The 25,321-nt window shown below is 45.7% G+C and overlaps 1 protein-coding gene across 1 annotated transcript in view; it reads right to left on the bottom strand.

Moving 5' to 3' along the window:
- The window catches only part of LOC309555532 (cytochrome P450 2C20-like), a 95,302-nt gene that overhangs the window by 40,390 nt on the left and 29,591 nt on the right, over positions 1-25,321 (bottom strand). Inside the window, exons 2-4 of the mRNA XM_082257599.1 lie at positions 22,793-22,955; positions 17,142-17,282; positions 10,728-10,888 (exon numbers count right to left, since the gene is read on the bottom strand). Coding sequence (XP_082113725.1) covers positions 10,728-10,888; positions 17,142-17,282; positions 22,793-22,955 — 465 coding nt within the window. The remainder of the gene's footprint in view (positions 1-10,727; positions 10,889-17,141; positions 17,283-22,792; positions 22,956-25,321) is intronic.

Consider the following 25,321-nt stretch of genomic DNA (forward strand, 5'->3'; position numbering starts at 1 on the left):
TGGGGGGACCAGTGACATTACTACAGTAATCAGTGCTAAAAATATGCACTATTACTGTAATAATGACACTGGCAGGGAAGGGGTTAACTTAGGGGTGATCAAAGGTTCAAGTGTGAGCCCAGGGGAGTGTTTCCTAACTGTATGGGGGAGGGACTTGTGAAATGATCATAGAGATCTATATAGAAGGATCACAGGTGCTCTGTGATCATTCCAGAGAGAAGAACGGTCAGCTGTGTTTACAACAGTTGACCGTCCTTCTCTCTCTCAGCGGGAAGCGATCGCTGGTGCCCAGGGGCAATCGCGGTAGCTAGTTCAATGCATCGGCATCCCCGCGACCGACGTAGTACTACGTCGTTTCGCGCAGCCGAGCCAGCCTGCCGCAGTAAAACTGCGGTGGGCAGTTGGCAAGTGATTAAGGCTCGTACACACTATAAGAAAATTGGGCGAACATTTTCGTCCAAAGAATTTTCGGCGGATTTTCGTATAGTGTGTACAGAACTTTCGACAGCCGATTCCGAATTGTGGTATGAAAATTCTCGAAGGGACAAACTCCAAAATTTTGCTCGTACGGGAAAAAAAATGAATGATTTTCGTTTAATGTGTACCGTTTTTGTCTGAAATTCGTACAGGAAAAAATCCGAAAAGAAAGACTTCTCATGATCAGAGACAATAAACAACAACAAAAAAAGTTTTTGTCGTATGAGAATTTTCGTACGAATTTTCATTCATCGGTTCCGATTTGCTGTGAAACAAAGTATTTTATAGGTTGTTGGTACCTCAGGCCAGTAAGAAGTGGGACTTTTAAGGCAAGTATGGAAAATACGAAAAAGTACAAGCAAAATCGATGATAATAGTAAAATGGTATTTAATCCTTAAAACATATGTACAGTGTAGTACAGTAGCATGAGAGGGTTATAGACCCTTGTGAAAGTGTGTAGTAGATGGAGGATTAGTGACACGTGGTAAATGGTGACTTTTAAGAGTATATCTCTGTCATTCCCTGCTGTTAAGCTTGGGTTGCCCAGATCAGAGATGTCTCCTATATCCTACGCGTTTCGGCCCCTTAGGGAGCCTTTTTCAAGGTTGATAGTCACCATTTCTGTTGGTAAAATGCAGATATGGTGTTAAATATTTATAAGTTTCACCACTTTTGTTAAATATATAAATTGTGGTGAGTTATTCAAAATAGTACATACATATTATTTTCTTTAAATCCTTGTATGTTGGAGTGGCTCCCTCTTTAGCACAGCGAGAACCTATGCGGTTTCCTGAAAAATATATAGGGTTCAACTGCATGGTTTGTAGTGATGTTTGTATGGTGATTCTACAAGTGTGCTATTTTTAGACTTACATAATTAGCCATGTTTCATATCTGGGGTAGATCATGTGAGTCTCCCCTGGTGGCTATTTTTGGTTCCGGTATGTATGAAACCGGTCCCTTTCAAGGATCTATGTGAAACAGGTATATGTAGTTAAATAAATAGATATGATACAGTATATGAGCGTTTTCTTGAGGGGTGGATGTTATTACCTTTAATCTTGATTTTGCCAGTTATTGCAACAGTGGAGTCCCTTAAGGTTTTTGTCTCCGCCAGATCGCACTTAAAAGAGGGGGAAATCTCCTTGATTAATGTGCTTCCTTTGTGAGGTTCCGCATTTAACAGATGTATTGGGTTTAAAAACTTACATTTGCTTCTTCAGGTACGCCGCTCTTGGTCCTCTCTCATCCCCGTTCAGTAGGGGAATGAGAGAGGCAGTGGTTCCCCGGCCTTTTTATCAGACTCGCGCATGCGCTGTAAGCGCCGCACGTCTGAAGCCTGATCACACACAGCTGGTGTGTGTCTCTGGTGCGCCTGCGTCTGATGGACGAGTGCGCTTCCAGTTTCCACCGCTGTTGCTCACTGGCGCGGCCGCCGACACGGAGAGGACACAGATTTCAGACTAGCAAGTCTGAAGGGCCGATGTCGCTGGCTATTGGGCTGTGCCTGTAATGTGCCCCTGGGGGGGAAAAGGATCCTCCCAGGGGCTTACCGTGCCGGGTGTGCTATAGGTTTGGGAGAATTGTCATGCAAGGATTCAGTACATGGCATAAGTACATGATAAATTTAGAAAAAAAGGGAAAGAAAAAGAAAAAACATTTCGTATAATCAATTCAAATATTAATAGCAGTATAATTTATGGTCAGGTTAAAGGGGAAGGAGGGGGATTCTTCGGTTGTATCTATATTGGAAATGGGGAGGATGGTCTGTCAGAACGGTTTTTCTGTGTATATGCTTAAAAGGCATGAAAAATCTGGGAGGCAGGGGAATTCCTCTCTCGTCAGATCCTTTTATTAGCTTATACAGTCACTGTTAGAGGGTTATTAGGTTTCAAAAGAGTTTTTTAGGAAATCATATTAATTTTTATCTCCAGCTGATGTTCTTTTCTGGGAAAGGATAGTTGGACAAGTTTTTTTGTGAATGGATTTGGTTCTGAGAGGTTGTATATGTATAATTAAGGGTGGTATGTGAGCTTAGGGTGTACTTATGATCACTTCATTATGTTCTGTCCCCTCTTGGTGGGGTATTGTTTGGGTGGTGTTTTTTTGGACGAGAGTTTTGGTGAATGGACTTTCCAAAGTATCTTGTCATTTTTTCAGTGAGTGTTTCTCTAATCATTTTTTCCTGATGAGAAACCTTCTAAGAACGGGGCATAGCTTTCTGCTTCGTTTAGGCCTGGAAAGGTGGTTGCATTGAGACGTGTGAAACAAAGTATTGGGACGCCTGCCTTTACACACACATTAACTTTAATGGCATCCCAGTCTTATGCCCCATACACATGTGCAGATTATCTGCAGACTTTTGTCTGCAGACTTACCAAAACCATATAATATGAGGTCAAACCTAAACACTTTCAATTTGTATGCAATCCGGCAGGCCCTTGCACTACATAGAAAAGGTAAGTCTGCAGACAAAAGTCTGCAGATAATCTGCACGTGTGTACGGGGCATTAGTCTTAGTCTGTAGCAGGGATTCCCAAACTATGGCTCTCCAGTTGTCCAGAATTAATTTTGAGCAGAATTAATGTGGTAGTAAACTCTGTTCTACCACTTATACCTACAGATAAGCCTATAATAGTGGTTACCTGTAGGTACTGTGACTATCTCCTAAACTTGCACTGTTTAAGAGATATTTAGAGTGCATGCGGCTAGTGACATCACCGGTGCATGCGCTCTGATAGTCCAGCATATCGTGCCGGACCTTCAGAGCCCATGCCATAAATGGCAGGAGTGACGTCATCATGCCCTCCAGCCACTTATGTAGCTGGAAGGAAGACCGGGGGAAGATGGAAGCTCTCTGAGCGGTGACAGCACAGCACTGGAGGGCTTTGTTCGAAGGTAAATATCTCATAATGTGTTAGTATGTGAGGCATACTAGCACAATATGACATTGCCTTGCAGGGGAATTTTTTTTTCTTCAACTGTGGTTTACTACCACTTCATGTTTGGCCCTTCACAACAGTCCCAATTAATCTTGTAGCCCCTTGGGAAATAATTACCCACACCTGCCTTAAGATAACACAGTGTTTTTAGCTTCTCACAGTATGCATTAGCAGCTGTAGCAAGTCAGATAGAGCCCACCTCATTTACTGGCTGGAGGACATTTTATCCTTTTCCATCCAAGCAAAACTGTCGCTGGCCCACCGCTTTCATTCATTGGATTTCAGTTCTTTTAAACAGGGAGGCTTAGCATTAGGGATCGACCGATTATCGGCAAGGCCTGTATATCGAGGGCCGATATGCACTTTACCTGATATATCGGAATCGGCACTGGAGGTTACCGATATTGCCGATATTGTCGTGACGTCATTGCGTATGTTGCATCACGCACCTCACACTGGGACAGCTTCTGCCTTCTTAGGCTGCGTCCTTCAGCCTCGTCTGGAGTCGGGAAGTCTCAGGACAGTGAGTGTACAGTGCGCACAGTGTGTTTAACACAACCGCCACATCAATACACCCACCCACAGCTGCCCGGTGCCAGCCAGGCACCCACACACCCACAGGCCTGTACCAGCCAGCCAGCCACAGGTCATGCCTGTACCAGCCAGCCACCCACCAAAGGGTGCCAACCAGCCACCCACCCACCACAGGGTGCCAGCCAGCCACCCACCAAAGGGTTCAGTAACAGATTTATGCAGAAAATTGTGTTTATTTTGCAAAACTTTAAATGTTCAAAATATTGGGCCATATCAGCCGATACCGATATGCAATGGCCAAAATATCGGTATCGGCAACGATAAACTGATATCGGTCGATCCATACTCCGCGTTATGTGCAGGTTTTACCTAGGGTGGATTGCATACAAATACAGCATGCCTAGGAACACCCACTCCTCCAGACTGACACCCACCCATCAAGGCATTTTGATATTTTTATAACTTCTCCCAAGAGCAAGCCCACTGGAAAGTTGCTTCCCTCCCACCAAGCAAAAAAAAAAAGTTGCATTGGAAGTCTTGGCAAAAAGTCAACTTCCTAACCTGTATTAGGGCATGGACGACAAAGGCTGGCGCTGCCGCTAGGCGACCTAGGCAGCTGCTTGGGGGGCAAAGGCTTGGGGGGCCAGCCGAACATTTAGGGGGCAAAATTGCGCTGTTCTGAGTGTGCTATGCTGTGGCCTCCCTCTACACCTCCTGATGAGCCATATCCTTGCGACCAGCATTCCTACACAGCACCATATTCTTCCCCCCCCCCCCTGCCTCGGCATTCCTCCGGTCCAGCCAGCCTGCCCCCTCTGGTTCGGCCTGTTGTGTAAGAGCGGCAGAGGTGGAGGGGCGGTGCATGGTGCAGATGGTCATAGGAGAGGTACAGTGGCTGTTTGTGGACCTCTCTGCCAGTAGGGGATACCGAGGGGCTGCTGGGTAGTGGGACCGCAAAAGAATACTGTCTGTCGGGTGCTAGGGAGAGTCTGATGGTGGAAGACATGGAGAGGTGAGGGAATCCACCGATGTACATTGTACTGGGGAACGGGGAGATTTGTGTGAGCAGTGCAGGGCTGTACTGAGGGCTGCAGATGTACGGGATTATCCAGCCACAGTTAACAGGAATCGGGTAGGTCAGTGTAGGTAGTGTAGGTGTCAGGTAGGTCATTGTAGTGGTCAGGTAGGTCAATGTAGTGGTCAGGTAGGTCAGTGTAGTCACAGTGCCACCCCACCTGTCACACTGCCCCCCACCTGTCACACTGTCCCCCCACCTGTCACACTGCCCCTACCTGTCACACTGTCCCCCACTTGTCATACTGCTTCCCCACCTGTCACACTCCCCCCCCACCTGTCACACTGCCCCCCACCTGTTACACTGCCCCTACCTGTCACACTGTCCCCCACTTGTCACACTGCTTCCCCACCTGTCACACTGCCCCCCACCTGTTACACTGCCCCCCCACCTGTTACACTGCCCCTACCGTCACACTGTCCCCCACTTGTCACACTGCTTCCCCACATGTCACACTCCCCCCACCTGTCACACTGCCCTCCACCTGTCACACTGCCCCCCCGTCACACTCTCCCCTACCTGTCACATTAGCCCCCACCACCTGTCACACTCCCCCCACCTGTCACACTGGGCCCCCACCTGTCCCAGTGACCTACCACCTGTCACACTGCCCCCCCAAAACCTGTCACACTGCCCGTGCCACTTGTCACACTGTCCCCCCACTTATCACACTGCCCCCACCTGTCACACTCCCCCACCTATCACACTACCCACTACCTATCACACTGCCCCCCCACCTGTCACACTGCCCCCCATCTGTCACACTGCCCTCCCCACCTGTCACACTGCCCCCCACATATCACACTGCCTCCCACCTGTCACACTCCCCCCACCTGTCACGTTCCCCCCCATCCCCAAACTATGCTATATGGGGATGCCTCTTTGCTGGATTGGGCTGTCTCTTTACTGGATTGGACTGTCTCTTTGCTGGGTTTGGATTCCTCCTTGCTAAATGAGGATGTCTTTTTGCTGGATGGGGATATCCCTTTGCTAGATTTGGCTGTCCCTTTGCTATATGAGGATGTCTCTTTGCTATGTGGGAATGTCTCTTTGCTATATGTGGTAGCTTCTTTGCTGGATTGGGCTGTTTTGTTTTTTGTTTTTTTTTCTAGATTGGGCTGTCTTATTTTGCAAATTAAAAGTTGCCTAGCAGTTTCATGTTTAGGTGTCTTTAATATGGTCTACTTTTTTTTTTAAGTTTTAACAATTTTTTTTTCGGGGGGGGGGGGGTGCAAGTAGCTGGTCTTGCCTATGATGGTGAAAAATAGTCCAGCACAGGCCCTGGGGATGACAGAATCTGAAAGGCAACTGTCCTCCTTAACAATCGCTTTAACAACCACGCCGTTAAAGCCAGTGCCTGAGAAGCAGGATGGACCTTAGTTAAAATAGTTGGAAACTACTTAGTAACAAGCAACTGTTGAGACAAGAAAAACTTTAGTCAGGAGTATGTAATTGTGACAGGAAGTCAGGTAAATCTGTGGATGTAGTCACAGACAGGAGATACATTTTCACCTGGTTTAGAAAATTCCCCAATTACTATAAGGTAGCCAGAACTGTCTAAGGAAGTTGAAAGGCCTTCAGCTGTTCGGAATGAGGAAGTTAAGGCCTCTATAATTAGTCCAAAGGAAGTCCTATTGATTGCTGCCTCCTGACGCCGTGTGGGCTGGGGAGAGGAGGACAGTCAGATGTGTGCCTCCCAACGCCCTGTGGGCATGGGAGAAGGATTGCTGCCTCCTGAAGCTGTGTGGGCATGGGGAGAGGAGGACAGTCAGATGTGTGCCCCCTGAAAGCTGTGTGAGCATGGGGAAGACCTCCTGAAGCGATGTGCGCTGAGGAGGGTAACAAGTGTGAAGACTACTCAAGGATCGTTTCTATGTGAAAAGAAACCAATGGACATTTCCTGTGTGAAGGGGAAATTAATTAAGACTGAAGACTACTCAAGGTGAGGTCTTGGACTATTTCTATGTATAAAGAAATAAATGCACTGTTTGCTATGTGAAGAGAAAAGCAAAGGGACATGTTCAATGTGAAGAGGAAAAGGGACATGTTCAATGTGAAGAGGAAAAGGGACATGATCAATGGACATTTGTTGTGTGAAGAAAAAACATGGACTATTGAGTGTCTGCTGTAGGATCAGCCAAGTCTGCCCAACAGTAGGTTGGAGACAGACTTCATTAGATAGGTTCCTGTGTGTGAGAAGGTAGCCGCCCACAGTGGCAAGGATTTATTTTGTGTTTTATTTTATTTTGGATGTTTTTGACGCTTGCAGTCTGGTGAAGAAAATTGCATGAATAAACCAAACTGTTGTTTGCAACCAATTCTCGGCTATCTCCCTGTGTAACTAACCCCCCCAAAGGGGTCATCCACACTCACCACCAAGCTAATCCCTCACAGTAATGTATAGTAGTAAGCAGCGGTCAGAAGAATATGTCATACAGCCTCTTACATTGCTGGAACAGAAGGCTGGTGACTGTGGTCAATGGGGAAAAAATGTCCAGCATTGGTGGTCGACCAGAGAACAAATAGGTCCGGTATTGATGTTCAGGGGGAGGAAAATATGCTCAACATTGGTGGCCAGGGAGAGGAAAAATACAATTTGAGTGGTCAGCAAGAGGTAAAAAGACATTAGTGGGAGCAGTGGGATAAAAAAAAATAAATACCTGATATTGGTGGTTAACAGGAGGAAAATATACCTGGAATCAGTGATTAGGGTCTGTGTCCCCCTTACATCGACAGCCAGTGTCTGTGCCTCCCTACGTTGGTGATCAGTGTCCCCATATATTGGTGGTCAGTGTCTGTATTTTCTTACATCAGTGGTCAGTGTCTGTGCCTTTTTCTATTGGTGGTCAGTGTCTGTCCCCCCTCGTGTTGGTGATCATTGAGTTCCGTCACATTGGTAGTCAGTGTACCCCACTACATTATTGGTCAGTGTCTGAACCCCATTATATTGGTGGTCAGTGTGCCCCATTACATGGCTGATCAGTGTCTGAATCCAATTACATTGGTGGTCAGTGCTTGTGCCCCATTACATTGGTAGTCAGCGTCAGTGAAACATCATATTGGTGGTCAGTATTTGTGCTCCATTACAGCACCATTACATTGGTGGTCAGTAGTATCTGTGCTCCTTTTCATTGGCGGTCAGTGTCTGTGAAACATCATATTGGTGGTTAGTATTTGTGCTCCATTACAGCACCATTACATTGTTGGTCAGTATCTGTGTTCCTTTTCATTGGTCGTCAGAGTCTATGAAACATCATATTGGTGGTTAGTATTTGTGCTCCATTACAGCACCATTACATTGGTGGTCAGTGTCTGTGAAACATCATATTGGTGGTTAGTATTTGTGCTCCATTACAGCACCATTACATTGGTGGTCAGTGTATGTGCCCCATTACATTGGTGGTCAGTATCTGTGCTCCTTTACATTGGTGGTCAGTATCTGTGCTCCTTTACATTGGTAGTGTCAGTGAAACATCATGTTGGTGGTCAGTATATGTGCTCCATTACAGCACCATTACATTGGTGGTCAGTGTCTGAACCCCATTCTATTGGTGGTCAGTGTGCCCCATTACATTGCTGATCAGTGTCTGAATCCAATTACATTGGTAGTTAGTGCTTGTGCCCCATTACATTGGTAGTTAGTGTCAGTGAAACATCATATTGGTTGTCAGTATCTGTGCTCCATTACAGCACCATTACATTGGTAGTGAGTGTATGTGCCCCATTACATTGGTGGTCAGAGTATGTGCCCCATTACATTGGTGGTCAGTATCTGTTCTCCTTTACATTGGTGGCCAGTGTCTGTTTCCCATTACATTGCTGGTCAGTGCCCCATTACCTTAAGGTATGGACCTAATGGAAGGAAAAAAATGCTGACATTGGTGATCAGTGGGAGAAAAAAATGCCTGGTCTTTTCTTACATCACTAATCTATTGCACACCTTAAAGCAATTTGCATACCTCTCCGGGGGTTAATCATGAGAAATCTAAGGTGCTCAATATCTCCCTCTTTGACACTGAAGTCGGACATGTACAAAACATTTTTCCTTTCCAGTGGGCTACCCATCATCTCAACTATCTGGGTATCAAACTGACAGGGCAACCCTCCGCACTCTACAAGGCTAACAACCCACCTTTGCTCACCCACCTAAATTACCTTATGTTACGCTGGGCCCCTCTTCATATTTCATAGATAGGTAGGATAACTGCTGTGAAAATTTAATTATTACCAAAAATTCTCTTTTTTTTTAGAGTATTCCTCATTTCAGTCCCAGACCATTTTTTACTAATCCTACAATGCTGTACAAACACTTATATATGGGTCTCAGTTAAATAGAAGCTCACTAAATGAATTTTAATGCATTCTAAACTCGCTGGTGGCCTATGAGTGCCAAGCTTTTTTACCATGTGGCCCAACTAGTACAAGTTACCCTCTATCATGCGACCCATGAAATCACATTGTGGGTAGAACTTGAGGCCACTGAATGTAATCCACTGGCAATTGACAATCTGCTCTGATTCCGAATGTAGGTCTGTCTCAAACCCAATTACCCTTCATTCTCTGGCCCTCTGGGGTAGGCTGATTGGCCCTTCCAAACTGCTCTCAATGCATACCCCTCTGCTTTCCTTCTTTAAACACCCTTCCTTTTACCCAGCCTATTCGACTCACTTCTCTTTCCATTCATGGGTGAGTCTAAATTTTACCAGGTTGCATCCCTTGTTTATGGCTTCATCCTTTAAATCATTCTCAACCTTACAAAAACAAAATCACCTACTCAGGTCTGAACTTTTCCACTACCTTCAAGTTACACATTTTTTCACTGGATCACTATTTGAACATATGTGCCTGAATGACCCTCATGCCCTAGGCCTAATCTCTAAGCTGCATTCCCCTTTGAACTCTGCCCCAACTGCTCCCTACCTCCTATACAACCCAATGGGCTTCTGACCTCAACATCCACTTGGATCCAGAAGATTGGAGTGAGATTTGGATGATGACCAAGTCTTCCTTACAAAATAATCTGGCACTTGAAACTAACTATAATGTCCTAACCAGATGGTATCTGGTCCCAGCAAAGATAGCTGTTTTAAGGGCTGTGGTGGATCAGTAACACACATATACTGTATATATGGTGGTCCTGCCCATTGGTTTGCAAATTATGGGCAGAAATATTTTTTAATTCTCTTCATTCTCACAAACATGCCTGTCGCCCCGGATCCTGCCCTAGCCTTACTGAAACAGCGTCCATCTGACTTGACCCAGGCTCAGCACATGCTTTTGCTGAGGGTTACTATGGCATCAAAGCAGACAATAGAGGTGATCAAATACCAAAAAACGAAACCTCTATTTGTGCGGATAAAGAGGACATCAATTGTATTTGGGTACAGTGTTGCACGACTGTGCAATTGTTAGTTAAAATAACGCAGTGCCGAATCGTAAAAAATGGCCTCATCATTAAGGGGGTAAAACCTTCAGGAGCTGAAGTGGTTAAACAGCGTGTGTTTAATATCACTTTAAATAAAAGTGAGCAAGAGAGCGCTTAAAAGAAGAATTGGTGAGTCCTTGGAAGCGCTATCTTGAGCTAAGCAACCCACACACCATTCTTGGAGAGACCAGTGTACATAATTCATTGTTCACTATTTCACGGCACAATTTGCCCCTTTTAAGCAAGATAAAATCACCCTTGATAATAACCTACCATGTGCAAGGGGGACACAACATTCCTAATGTGTCTGGAGGTGTGAGACATCAGATCATGTAACTTCAGGTCTTTGTAGTCAAAATGTTCTCCAAACAGCACCGAACTGATAATATTCCCAACAGCGCTGGCCATGATCAGTAAGGGATTGAAGGGTTTTCCTAAAATAAGGAAATAACAAAAATTGGTGAATATTATATCTAAAATAAAGATTGTTTTTACAATTTCTGGAGTTTTTATTGTACCACCCTCCTAGGTAGGTGCTAGGAAAAGTATATGGGTGGCCCTGTGTGCCTACCAGAGGGGTCTAATCATTCAGCTAGACTGTCATGTGTTTCCAGGTATGTCTGTTGAGCTTGGGGAGTCTCCCCACTGTGTCCAATGAGGGCCATTGTTGGACAGTGGAGGAAACTCGGCCAATAGTATATCAGGACTTATATTTATCTCAGTGGGCGGAACCTACCGTAATGCACCCTGGGGTGGGGTATAAGGCTGAAGGGAGCACATGACAAAGTGTCTTTGGCGGGAAGAAGAGTCCCAGGAGGAGAGTGACGGCTGTCTCTCCTCCTGTCAGCATGAGAAGAGGTCCTTGGCGGTCGGCCTAGAGGACAGAAGGTTGAGCTGAGCTGCAGAGAGGGATCCAGTGTGCTGTGGACGGAGTGGAGCTGCTGGGGCAGAAGTTTCCAGGAAAGCAGTGTTGTTAGTACCGTAAACTGGAAAAGGTTTGTAAGTATTAATTACTCACGTGATCACGCCTAGGTATTTTCAAATGTAAATTACTTTTGTGTATATACAATAAAGAAAATAAATTTGAGCAGCTAGTCTAAACAACAATAGGTTGTGTAAAATGTGGTAAATGTGAGACAGCGCTCAATATTGTGAATCAAATTTGAATATGTAAATACATTTGTGAATAAATGAAATACACAAATCATAAAAAATTCCTGATGACGTCATACCCTTGATGACGAAACGCGTCGGACCCCGTGCTACGCCCTACGTGACTTCTGGATTCTGGAACACAGCCGGAACGCAAACCGGCTGCGGCGCTGTTTTTCAGCTGATTTTGTGAAACTCAAATTGTAAGTGACTACTTTCTTTTATTAAACCGGAATTTATGCATACTACACCATGAGATTCTTTGCATCTTTTATGTCATGCTAATACTGCCCTACGCTTGAACGGGATGGAGATTGGGATCCAGAGCCAGCCCTTGTAACCAGCCGTAGGAGATCATGGATATTTTCCAGCGGCGAGATAGGAAACACTAGGAGTAAGAGATTCCATTTACCTACGTTAGACCCCAAGGGGTCGTCTGGTAAGTGAGCTGAGCATAAGGTGAAGGATTCCCCATTTGCATGAAGAAATGCAATTTTGCTGCACATGAAGCACTTTAAGAATGAACACATAATTGTTTTTGCTGCACGTTTTTGTACCTGCACTTTGGAATTACAAAGACTGCCGATATATGCACAATCACTTTAATATTTGGGCACTTTGGGGATAATATCCCCCTTTTTTTTCTTTAGTACTGTAAACTACCCAGGGGTCTGCCTAGGATAGGGGACCACTCCAGAAGGTCAGAGGGATCCAGGAGCCAGCTAACCAGTAGAGAAGGTTTAGAAAGGGGGTGCCAGAGTCTAAGCCCTGAAGAGAAGTGTGTGTAAAGAGGGTGCCGGTGCAGGCCCTGAAGTATTAAGCGTTGCAGCAAATCTACAAGTAGCTACCTCAGAGGAAAGTGCTAAGGAAGTTTTAACAAGGACTTTGTGCCAAAAGGAAGTGTCAGAAGTCAGTTCAGTAATAACAGACAGCAAGTCAGTGTTAACCAGCGCCAACCGGCGTTGACCGGCATTCAGCCAGCGTTAAGCCAGCGTCAGCAGGCATTTTTCAGTTGTCCCACTCAAATTGTGCATAGCTGAGCCAGAGGAGTATCCCACTCATCCCTTCTCCCATCCAAGTTCTCAATAAACCTAAAACCCCAAAGATACTGGACTGATTCTTGTCTGAGTGCTCACACTTGGAGAACATGCTTAAATGTGCTGTTGTTGCTAGCGGTAACCCTGGCGGACCCATATCCATCAAAATGGCTGGGAATCCTGCTACATTATTTATAGGTAATAACACCAGAGATTGTTTATCTAGGGAATATCTGATTGCCTTCAGAGAATCAGGAGGAATTTATTTTTCTCCTTTGGACAATGCTTTGAAGAGTTTTTGTTGCCTTCCTCTGGATCAACAGTGAGTTTATACAGAATATAGTAGTTATAGTTTTATATATCAACAAAAAATGGTGTAGTTTTTACCCTCTACCTGTGCACAGATAAAATTGACAAATTAACTCACAATGTGTGCAAACTCAAATAGTGTCAGATATTTGTGAAAAATTATATATGCAGAATAATAAACATACAAATGAATGTGAAGCAGCTCGTTGTAAGGCAATACAAGCCCGAAATGTAAAAATAAACAAAATGAAATACCACGTTCCCTTTGTGAATCAAAATTGATAATGATACAAATTGTCCATATTACACCAAAGTGCTCAAAATAGTGCAAAAACAGAGTTGCAGAGATCTTCTCTGGTTCCTCTACATCAGGGGTGTCAAACTCAATTTAATCGCGGGCCGCATCAGCATTATGATTGCCCTCAAAAGGGCCGGTTGTACTTGTAAGACTGGATGCCAAGAGCATCCCCTACCCTTACATAAGACGTCAAGAGCCTCTCAACCATCAAAAGTTGAGTCCCCCACCCTCCCTTACATCACAGTGCACCTCCCTTACCTTGTGGTGCTGCTGGGAAGAAGCTGGAGGCATTGCTGGAAAGCAGAAAGTATAAGGACTGGAGCTCTCCTGCAGCTACAGGAGAGGTGCGAGGGCCACATAAAATGGCCTGGAGGGCCGGATTCGGCCCGCGGGCCTTGTGTTTGACACCTGTGCTCTACATAATGATTCCTGATTCGTGCTCTCTTCCACCACCATCAGGTAAATTTCCTACTCACCAGATATAAACATGTAAAGCGCATAGGATTATTAGGAGATAGTTTCTCGTGTAGATCAAGCTACCCACTAGCGATCCACTCCAATCAGGTACTTAACTCCGATGAGAAAAGGTAAAAGGTACTGTAATAAACAAAAGACCCTTCATATTGTAGTAGTAAGACATTTTTATTACTTGCGCATAGATAAAAAACACTTACAGATGTTGCAGTTAAACAAGCTCGTCTCGTATTGCAGGGACACAGATTTGCGTTCCACCTAGGTCCCAAGATAGCGGAAGTGACATGTCACGCTGATCCCCTACGCGTTTCGTCAGTAGCATCTAATGTCATTAGGGGTGGTGATGACTGATGATCTTCTAGATGGTAAGCTCTAACGAGCAGGGCCCTCTGATTCCTCCTGTATTGAATTGTACTGTAACTGTATTGTCTTCCCCCACACTGTAAAGTGCTGCGCAAACTGTTGGCGCTATATAAATCCTGTATAATAATAATAATAATAATGACATCAGACGCTACTGACGAAACGCTTGGAGTGGGATCAGCATGATACGTCACTTCCGCCATCTTGGAACGCAGGTGGAACACAAACCGTTGTCCCTGCAGTATGAGACGAGCGTGTTTAACTGCTACATCTTTAAGTGTTTTTTTTTATCTATGCGCATTGAAAGATTAATGTGAAGAAAAGAATGCTGGCAATAGAAAAATGTAAAACAAAAATGACCCAGCATGCTTCGCTCCGTGGTGTCAGAAGAGGGAGGTGCCATTAGGTGACATAGACATTTGGCCCCGCCCCTTACCTGTAAAAGAAATGTCAAATGGAGGAGCCTGCAGAAGGCAGGTGGCCTCCGGGTCGGTGAGAGCGTACTTTTTAATTTTTCAGGGTGTGGCGGGCAGCATGACTGACAATGGATCTACAATGAGGGACACGGTTTTTTATTTTTTAATAAAAGCTTTGTCAAAAAACAGTTTTTATTACTTTTTGACACTTTTTTTGGTATTTTGGGTAGGGGTACTCATTCACATAGGGGGGGGGGCCTTATTAAAAGGAGCTTCCAGATTCCAATAAGCCCGCAGACCCCCACAACCACTGGCCCCGGTTGTGGGGAAGAGGCCCTTGTCCCCATCAACATGTGGACAACCCCCTATGTTAAGGGCATGTGGCCTGGTATGGTTCAGGGGGGGGGGGGAGGGCACTCACTTGTCCCCTCCTTTCCTGACCTGCCAGGCTGTATGCCCCGGTAAGGGTCAGGTATGGATTTGGGGGGTGGGGGACCTCACGCCGTTTTTTTTAACATTTTTCTATTGCCGAGAAATTGCCGGCTTTCTTTTCTTCACATTCATCTGCTGGTGGGGAAGCCCGCTGACAGATGATTAGTTATGGTTGTTGAGGACGCGGTCGGCCGGCTGCCCGGCCCGCTGCTTAACAACCAGCTATTCTTCACACAGAATTCAAATTGATCAACTGTTTTTTGACCAATCTGAATTCTAATCGTTCTGAAAAGATGTAATTCATTAGAAAATTATTAAATTAAACAAATTTTAATGAAAACTAAACAAAATTTTACGAAAATGAAACTAAACTAAACTAATTCTGAAACCAAACGAAAATAATTCCATAAAGAAACAAAATTGGTAACATAACGAATCTATCCAAAATGAAACAGTTTTTTCTGTTCTGCACATATCTAGTCAAAAGTACTTCAAAATTTAATTTGCTTCTAACATTTTGTTTTTGAATGAATGAGTTTCTCTAACAAAACCACGTCCACAGTTGGAAATGTGTTTGTTCAAGAGAGAGTGAGGGAGCCTCTATGTTAAGAGCCCATTCAGACTGGCGCGATCCGACTTTGGGGGGGCGACCTGTGTGCACCGCGACTTCGGCGCGACTTGCAGAGACTCATATAATTGAAGTCAATGCAAGTCGCCTCCAGGTCGCCCCAAAGTAGTACAGGACCCTTTTTCTAAGTCGGAGCGACTTGTGTCACTCCTATTAGAATGGGTCCTGTACTACTCAATGGCGAGCGAGCGACCGCGACTTGTCAGGCAACTTGGTCGCCTGACAAGTCGCGCTAGTGTGAATGGACTCTTAAAGTCTATTATACTGGTACCAACATCCATAAATAATTGGAATAATTAGGGAGAAAGGAGGAGACCAGAGGTGTAACTAGAACCTTCAGGGCCCCGGTGCAAGAAACCGTGAAGGGCCCCTCAGACCCTTGGCTGGACCCTTCCCTTCAAGCCTGGGGCTCTTCCCACTGATCCTGGGGCCCTTTCCACTGATCCTGGGGCCCTTTACTCTCTTTGCGGGGCCCTTTATTATGGTCCCGCAGCGGGACCCTTTCACAAGTTCTGCAGTGGGCCCCCTTCCTGCCATCTTGGGGCCTCCCCACAGTGGTGGAATGCCACGGCCCGGTCGCAAGTGTGACCTTTGCAATCCTGGAAGTTCACCCACTGGTGTCAGTAGTTTTTATTTTTTGGTATTTCAATTGTATTATTTTTTTATCATTTTATTTTATTTTTTTACAATGTCACTGACTATGACTCTGTCCTTTCAGAAAAGGAAGGAGCTGGTAAATTACATATTTACCGACCCCTTCCTGGTTCTCTATTGTGACACATCCCCTGCAGCAGCCGGCAGGAGAGGGGAGGGAGCTCAGTGGGGGGGGGGGGGCAGCACAGGGCCCAGAGACAGCAGAACACAAGTGAACTGGATAGGAGGAGTGTCGGGGGCAGCATACAGAGGAACCAATCTCCTCCATTTTCCTCCTGCGGCTACAGGAGGAAAAAGGAGGACAGCGATTTCTCTACATGCTGCCCCCGCTGCCCCTCCTATCCAGGTGTACAGGGGAGCCACACAGGCCCCCTGGAGCATGGGGCCCAGTTGCAATAGCAACCCCTGTAGTTACGTCCCTGGAGGAGACTATTTCCCCATACAGTAGTCTCCAAGAAACAGAAGGGAAAGGGAGATTGTGTATTAGACTTTCTAGGTACCTTGGGTGTAAAGTCATGTACAGTATAATGGGTACCTTGGGCATTGGATAGGGACATGACTTTATATCCAAAGTACCTAGAAAGTCCAATACACAATCTCCCTTTCCCTTCTGTTTCTTGGAGACTACTGTACAGGGAAATAATCTCCTCCTTTCTCCCTAATTATTCCAAGTGTTTGTTCAAGAGAAATTTCTATTCCGCTCCTTTTAATTTTTTTCATTGCTGTGATCAAAAACAAACTTCAAATTTGACCCAGTAACAATTAGAAAATCAAATTAATTTTCTTAAAACAAAAAATTTGGAACAAAATTCTGCTAGTGTATGGCCAGCTCTAGGCAATTAAGCCCACCTTTATATTTTATAAACATTTTTTTTTTCAAATTTGAAAAGAAAAATTTCAAGTAATATAGTTATTTTTTCCCACCTTCGGTCTCGGACACTGCCCGGGTGAGATAAGTCGCCTCCTCCAGCACGCGGGATTCCATGGTCTTCTTCCCCATCCCAAAGTTCCTTAGGGAGGAGATGGTGAAGCGGCGCAGAGGACGCCACCGGGGGCCATTAAAACCTGCAGTGAATAATCATCAGCAATGGGTTACAGATTGCAGCAATGATCATAAGACATGTCAGATCACCATCTACATTGGGCCGTTCTTTACAAAGCAGAGTAAAACTATAGGAGTTGTTAAATGTCAGATAGTTTTCTACTGTATGTGACCCATGCACAAAAAAATATAACCAATTAAAAATTTCACTTTTTTTCTAGTTTGTTCATTGTTCATTTTACAACCAGTATTACTGTAGATAAAAACCTATACATCTTTAATTTGTCCCATTTATAATGGCGATAAAGTCACATTAAAGCACGGCAAAATTATTTACAAATGTAATAAAGGCTTTTCTTTCCAATTTTGCATAATTTTTGGAATGCATTGCTATAAAAAAATTAAGGTTAAACAAAACAAAGAATGGCCAGCCCTTCAATCTACTATGAATGAACAATATAACAATATATTTATGTAATGAATTTATAATAGACATTGCAGACATGGGAGATCCTCCCTAATTCATACCAGGCCCTTCATGTCTGGTATGAATTTTAGGGAGACTCCACACAAAAAATAAATGTAGGGTCCCCCCTAAAATTTCACACCAGAAAGCATTCAGGCCAGGCCAGGCAAGCAAGGTGGGGGAGTGTAACGCTCCGGCGTTTGTTTAGTGAACTGGATTTGCAGCTGCAGAATTTCCACTCAGTAGTCGTGTAGAGATGTGTTGAATCACCATATCCAACTCTCCAGACTCATCATTGTGGCCCAGCCTGCCTCAGCATGCAAATATACAGACACTCAGATAAGATGTTCCTGGAGTGATAGGTTGTATACGATAGTATAGAGGTGATGTGCTGAAAGGACAGGCGTGAGTAGTGATAGCAATGATAGGCACTCAATAGTAATGTTCAGGAGTGTTAGCAGATGGTGATAGATAGTATGCAGATAGGTTAGCAATCATGTACAAATAACAGGTGGTAGGGGACAGCAGATGAAGTGTACAGGAATTGCTAACTCAGTGCAAGGATATAGATGGTAGTAGACTCAAGAGCTAGCAATCTATGTAACAGTGCAGATGATAGAAATAGTAATGCATAGATAGCAACAGTCTTTAGTATGCAAGAGTAGATAGTGTAAGTTGATAGGAAGGAATCCCCTGTGGGGTACTTATCACTAGTTGGTTTAGAGAGATGAGGGGTCCGGTAATGAGATAAGGATCAGGTAGCGAGATACAGGATCAGTAGCGAGATACAGGATCAAGTAGCGAGACTCCGGTCTATCCAGATACTGGGGAAATAGCTGGAGGCTTCGGCAGCGTCAGACAAGGCTGTATAACAAGCGGTTTGCACGAACACCTTGTGAGTGAAAGCCGGCGATTGAAATAGCCGCTCAGAGCGGCGCCTAGTTATGACGTCATGCGGCTTAAAGAGATAGGCAGGTATATGCGTTCCACCTAGCTGAAAAGGTGGGACGCAATGCGGAAGAAATGGGCTGGAAGGGTACCGAAGGTACCAGAATCTTACAGGGAGAGGGATTAATGTGTGCCCCCCCCACCCCCGAACCATACCAGGCCACATAAACCGTATCAGGTACACGCCAGGGATCTCCAGCCATGTTGTCATGTACTTGGTCGGAAGCGACTTGACAAGAAGGCTTTCCTTGCAGTTGAGTGCCTAGCACCCATGAGGGAGTGCAAGGCCCAAAGAAACATGGGTGCCTTTTAGGTAGCTTTGCTGGTAGTTCACTGGATAGTTGTCAGCTGGTCTGTCAGGACTGATTGCAAAACCTCTGTTGCACTTGGAGATGCAGCAGGACCAAGGTAGCGGCCACAAGCAAGATGGCACCCGAGAGGGTGGCATAGTGTAACTAGCAGAACTGGATGGAGGGAGTGTAGTCAGGATGGAAGCTGAGGCCATACACAGAAAGGCAAGCCAGAGAGTGAGCCGGAGCATGGTCAGGAACAATAGCCAAGGTAATACACAGGAATCCAAGGGATCAGGCAGAAGAGTAGTCAGGCAACAGGCCAGGATCATGCACGGTTGGGCAAAAGAGGCAGAGTCCTTAGAGCAAGCCAGGGTCAGACAAGGAATCGGGCAACAGGAAGGTCCAGATGCTGAGATCAGTGCTAAAACCAGGCCCTGCTCCAGTGGAAGAGATGCATTGTCATTCTGAGATTGAGTGTTGCACTGGCCTTCAGCAGAGCAATTGTTTACCTGCTGTTTAGAATTGACTCCCTTTCACCTGGTCTCCACCAAAGTTACAAGTGAGGGTGTTCCCCTGTGGGATACACATGGAGTAGAATGTGGGAGATAAATAGGGTAGAATAAATGTGCTCGGTAGGAGTGCATGCTAACCCAGGCATACACGGACCTGAGTACCTTATAAGGGCTCTATGTGGAAGTGGTACCGCTGTATACAAGCTGTGGTGTGATGTAACACCTGAACTGAGCATTGAGTGGCTGAGCTTTAGCATCACATTTGAAATGTTTACACTGAGAAGTGAAAACTTTCCAAACATCCAGACCCATTTGTCACAATACCAATCAAAGATACAGGGTGACCCTGTGTTACCTGTTCATGACGCTGGGTAGTGTACAGTTTCTCACACAACTGAGTACACCCCTCACATTTTTGTAAATATCTTATTCTATCTTTTCATGTGACAACACTGAAGAAATGACACTTTGCTACAATGTAAAGTAGTGAGTGTACAGCTTGTATAACAGTGTAAATTTACTGTCCCCTCAAAATAACTCAACACACAGCCATTAATGTCTAAACCGCTGGCAACAAAAGTGAGTACAGCCCTAAGTGAAAATGTCCAAATTGGGCCCCCTGTCAATACTTAGTGTGGCCACCATTATTTTCCAGCACTGCCTTAACCCTTTTGGGCATGGAGTTCACCAGAGCTGCACAGGTTACCACTGGAGTCCTCTTCCACTCCTCCATGGCTAAATCACGGAGTTGGTGGATGTTAGAGGCCTTGCGCTCCTCCACCTTCCGTTTGAGGATGCCCCATAGATGCTCAATAGGGTTTAGGTCTGGAGACATGCTTGGCCAGTCCATTACCTTTACTCTCAGCTTCTTTAAAAAGGCAGTGGTCTTCTTGGAGGTGTGTTTGGGGTCGTTATCATGTTGGAATACTGCCCTGCGGCCCAGTCTCCGAAAGGGAGGGGATCATGCTATGCTTCGGTATGTCACAGTACATGTTGGCATTCATGGTTCCCTCAATGAAATGTAGCTCCCCAATGCCAGCAGCACTCATGCAGCCCCAGACCATGACACTCCCACCACCATGCTTGACTGTAGGCAAGACACACTTGTCTTTGTACTCCTCACCTGGTTGCCGCCACACGCTTGACACCATCTGAACAAAATAAGTTTATCTTGGTCTCATCAGACCACAGGACATGGTTCCAGTAATCCATGTCCTTAGTCTGCTTGTCTTCAGCAAACTGTTTGCGTGCTTTCTTATGCATCATCTTTAGAAGAGGCTTCCTTCTGGGACGACAACCATGCAGACCAATTTGATGCAGTATGTGGGTATGGTCTGAGCACTGACACGCTGACCCCCCACCCCTTCAACCTCTGCAGCAATGCTGGCAGCACTCATATGTCTATTTCCCAAAGGCAACCTCTGGATATGACGCTGAGCACGTGCACTCAACTTCTTTGGTCAACCATGGCAAGGCCTGTTCTGAGTGGAGCCTGTCCTGTTAAACCACGGTATGGTCTTGGCCACCGTGCTGCAGCTCAGTTTCAGGGTCTTGGCAATCTTCTTATAGCCTAGGCCATCTTTATGTAGAGCAACCAATATTTTTTTCAGATCCTCAGAGAGTTCTTTGCCATGAGGTGCCATGTTAAACTTCCAGTGACCAGTATGAGAGAGTGAGAGCGATAACACCAAATTTAACACACCTGCTCCCTTTTCACACCTGTGACCTTGTAACACTAATGAGTCACAAGACACTGGGGAGGGAAAATGGCTAATTAGGCCCAATTTGGAGATTTTTACTTAGGGATGTACTCACTTTTGTTGCAAGCGGTTTAGACATTAATGGCTGTGTGTTGAGTTATTTTGAAGGGACAGCTAATTTACATTATTATACAAGCTGTACACTCACTACTTTACATTGTAGCAAAGTGTCATTTCTTCAATGTTGTCACATGAAAAGATATAATAAAATATTTACAAAAATGTGAGGGGTGTACTCACTTTTGTGAGATAATAAAGTTCAGGTTTCATCATGGAGTCCTCAGGGACTGGGTTCAAAAGTGATGGACCATGGCTCTGGACCTGTATAGCACCCTGTGGCTAACTCAATGCAGTGCACCATGTGCCAATGTGACCACCTCACGCACGATCCATGTACCCGAAGCAACATTGCATGCAATCTCCACAGTGTAGGGTCCAGGTGTGTTGCGCTTGATAAACAATATGATTTTTTTTATATTAATCAGACATAACATTACATGTTGTGACACACAAAAATCAGTTTGTGTTTGAAACAAATACTGTTGAATACAATGGAAACTTGTCTCTATAGCTACAGTAAACAAGTAACCTGGTAAAAAAGACCAGAGTGCCACCTTGAGGTAGAATTTGAGAACACCTCTCTAATAGGTGTTGGCTTGTTGTTAGGTAAGCTGGTTTTTCTGTTGTTTCGGTAGTTAAGGTAAACAAACCTTATATATAAAATGTTGCCAGGCAAATGAGACAGCAGGACTCCATGATGCATTGAACACCAGAGTCCCCTGCTACTAAGATGCTTTCACCTGATTCTCCAGCAACTGTTTTAAGAACCTCGTTGTCATTGGAGATCATAAACACACTGTCCCTAATAAGTTAAGTAAATTTAAGCGTATTTCTGCTGTTTACAGACCATAGGCTGTTCATTTGTTAGGCATTGTTATATCTGCCAGTCTTGTATTATGTTCTTATATTGTAATAGTTTGTATGTACAGCATGTTTTGTATAGTAAATGCACATTTATACACTGCAGAGATCTGAGCTTCCTTGATTATACCGCAAAGTAACCTTGCTAGATAGACGCAAGCAAAACACCAGGTATAGCTCCAAAGGTTTACCAAGGTTCCGTAATTAGGATATACTGCTTCCATGTACACAGTAGAAGGCAGTGAAAGTTGATTGAAGAAATGTAAGATAAAATAAGAAAGAAAAATAATAAATGAGGCTGGTTTCTCCAGGAAGATGAAGAAGCCCAACTCCTAAAGACACTAGCAAAAAAACAGAAGACTCTTGTAGTTGGGTAGGGTTATAGGGGAGGCGACTTAAGGGGGGGGGGGGTGTCATCAAAATCTTGCCAGTTGCCATTTACCTGAAGGTATGAGCCTATAGCCCATAGTGTATGAATAAGCTGTATGTGTCCTGTACTGTACAATTAAGGTCCTTCTTTGCATGATTTGTGATGTCCCAACTTTGTCCATTCTGGAATGGACATACTTTTGTTGCTTTCTATAATATACAGTAGAGCAGACTAAGTTCTGAAAAGTGTCCTGAAAATCTTACTGTATCCTTTGGTGGGGATGTACAGCGTTGGTATGAATGGGCGGGCACTAAAGTCCTCGGCGTGGTTCAGCAGGGCGTCCCTCACCATCTCATAACCACAGAGAACCACCACCGGGTCTGTCAATTTCCAGATGGTGAATATTGAGCCGTACTTTTGGCTGAGCTGTCATAGGTAAAAGAAATGAAGAGAGTCAGAGGTCAATATTGACAGGTATTCTCCTTCTGCAAAAATAGACACAGAGCAACCCCATCTCACATCTTGTTGTCATTGTCCAATAACATGTCGCAGTTAAACCCATCATTTAATGTAGATGTAGCTGATCCTGTCTGTTCTTTGGCTATCTCTGGCTTCAAGACTTTCTAAATCCCTGTCAAGCATGCAGCAAAGTCAGAACCCCTGATTTTCACCCATGTTTTTGTGTTGGTCTGGAGATGCAGAAAGCAGTGAATCCATGGGATCAGAATGTAAACAGGGTAACACGCATTTTTAAACAGGATTGATCCCCATTTAGGAATAGAAGACGGCTGGAAGGGGGATTTGAGCTATTGAGTCATTGCTGGCAGGGCCAGCACTACCGCTAGGCGAACAAGGCAGCCGCCTAGGGCACACTGCCGCCTAGGGCGCAGCCATACCTCCCACTCCCAAGCATCCCTGATTTGCTGGGATCGTCCCCGGCAAATCAGGGCTGAGTCCCGGAATGCTCGCGGCAGTGCGGCGGCTTGGTTCCCGCACGCCGCCCGCGAGTTACACACACACGGCAGCTGCTCTCTCTCCTCAGTTGCCCCTGTGTCAGTGCAGAGCAGAGACGAGCACTGAACCCGCCCCTCCCCCTTCCTGTGTGTTTCCTACACAGAGGAGAGAGGCGGGCAGAAGCTCTCCACTCTCTGCAACAGCGCCATTCTGATCTGAGGTCTGTGATGATGTTTATAACTACTACTAACTTGCAAGGGGGGAGTATATGGAGCTGGGGGGTGTATGGTGCTAGGGGGGTGGAGATGGGGGGGTGTATGGAGATGGAGGGGTGTGTGAAGCTGGGGGGGTGTATGGAGATGGAGGGGTTTGTGAAGCTGGGGGCTGGGGGGGGGGGTGTATGGAGATGGATGGGGTGTATGAAGCTGGGGGGGTGTATGAAGGTGGGGGGAGATGTATGTCATCTTCCTACGACCCCACCACCTGACATCTTCTTAATCCCCCCAATCATCTTCATCCCCCATCAGCTTCCCCCCATCCCACCCCCTGTCATCTTCCTACCATCCCACGCCCTGTCATCTTCATATCCCCTGTCATCCTTATCCCCCCTGTCATCTTCCTACCATCCCACCCCCTGTCAGCTTCATCCCCCCAGTCAGCTTCATCCCCCTGTCATCTTCCTACCATCCCACCCCCTGTCATCTTCAGGCCCCCCTGTCATCTTCCTACCATCCCACCCCCTGTCATCTTCCTACCATCCCACCCCCTGTCATCTTCCTACTATTCCACCCCCTGTCATCTTCACCCCCCCCGTCACCTTCACCCCCCATCAGCTTCCCACCATCCCACCCCTGCCATCTTCATCCCCCCTGTCATCTTCCTACCATCCCACCCCCTGTCATCTTCATCCCTCCTGTCATCCTCATCCCCCCTGTCATCTTCCTACCATCCCACACCCTGTCAGGTTCATCCCCCCTGTCATCTTCCTACCATCCCACCCCCTGTCATCTTCATCCCTACGTCATCTTCCTACTATCCCACCCCCTGTCAGCTTCACCCCCCCTGTCATCTTCCTACCATCCCACCCCCTGTCATCTTCATCCCCCTGTCATCTTCCTACCATCCCACCCCGTGTCATCTTCACCCCCCTGTCATCTTCATCCCCCCTGTCATCTTCACCCCCCATCAGCTTCCCACCATCCCACCCCCTGTCATCTTCATCCCCCATCATCTTCCTACCATCCCACCCCCTGTCATCTTCATCCCCCATCATCTTCCTACCATCCCACCCCCTGTCATCTTCATCTCCCATCAGCTTCCCACCATCCCACCCCGTCATCTTCACCCCCCCCTGTCATCTTCCTACTATCCCACCCCCTGTTATCTTCTTCCCCACTGTCATCTTCCTACCATCCCACCCCCTGTCATCTTCATCCCCCCTGTCATCTTCCTACCATCCCACCCCCTGTCATCTTCATCCTCCCTGTCAGCTTTCCACCATCCCACCCCCTGTCAGCTTCATCCCCCCTGTCATCTTCATCCCCCCTGTCAGCTTCATCCCCACTGTCAGCTTCATCCCCACTGTCAGCTTCCTACCATCCCACCCCCTGTCAGCTTCATCCCCACTGTCAGCTTCCTACCATCCCACCCCTTATCATCTTCACCCCCCTGTACCCCACTACCAGCTTCCTACCACCCAAGCCCCTTAAATTTACTGGTGCACATCATATATGATGGACGCAGGGACAATTTTTTTCTTCCAGTGAGAACACGGACACAAAGACATTTGTCCTTCCAGTGAAACCACCAATGCAAGGAATTTTTTATTTCAGTGACAC

This window comes from Pelophylax lessonae, assembly GCF_965119305.1.
Source record: "Pelophylax lessonae genome assembly, chromosome: 5".
Lineage (NCBI taxonomy): Eukaryota > Metazoa > Chordata > Amphibia > Anura > Ranidae > Pelophylax > Pelophylax lessonae.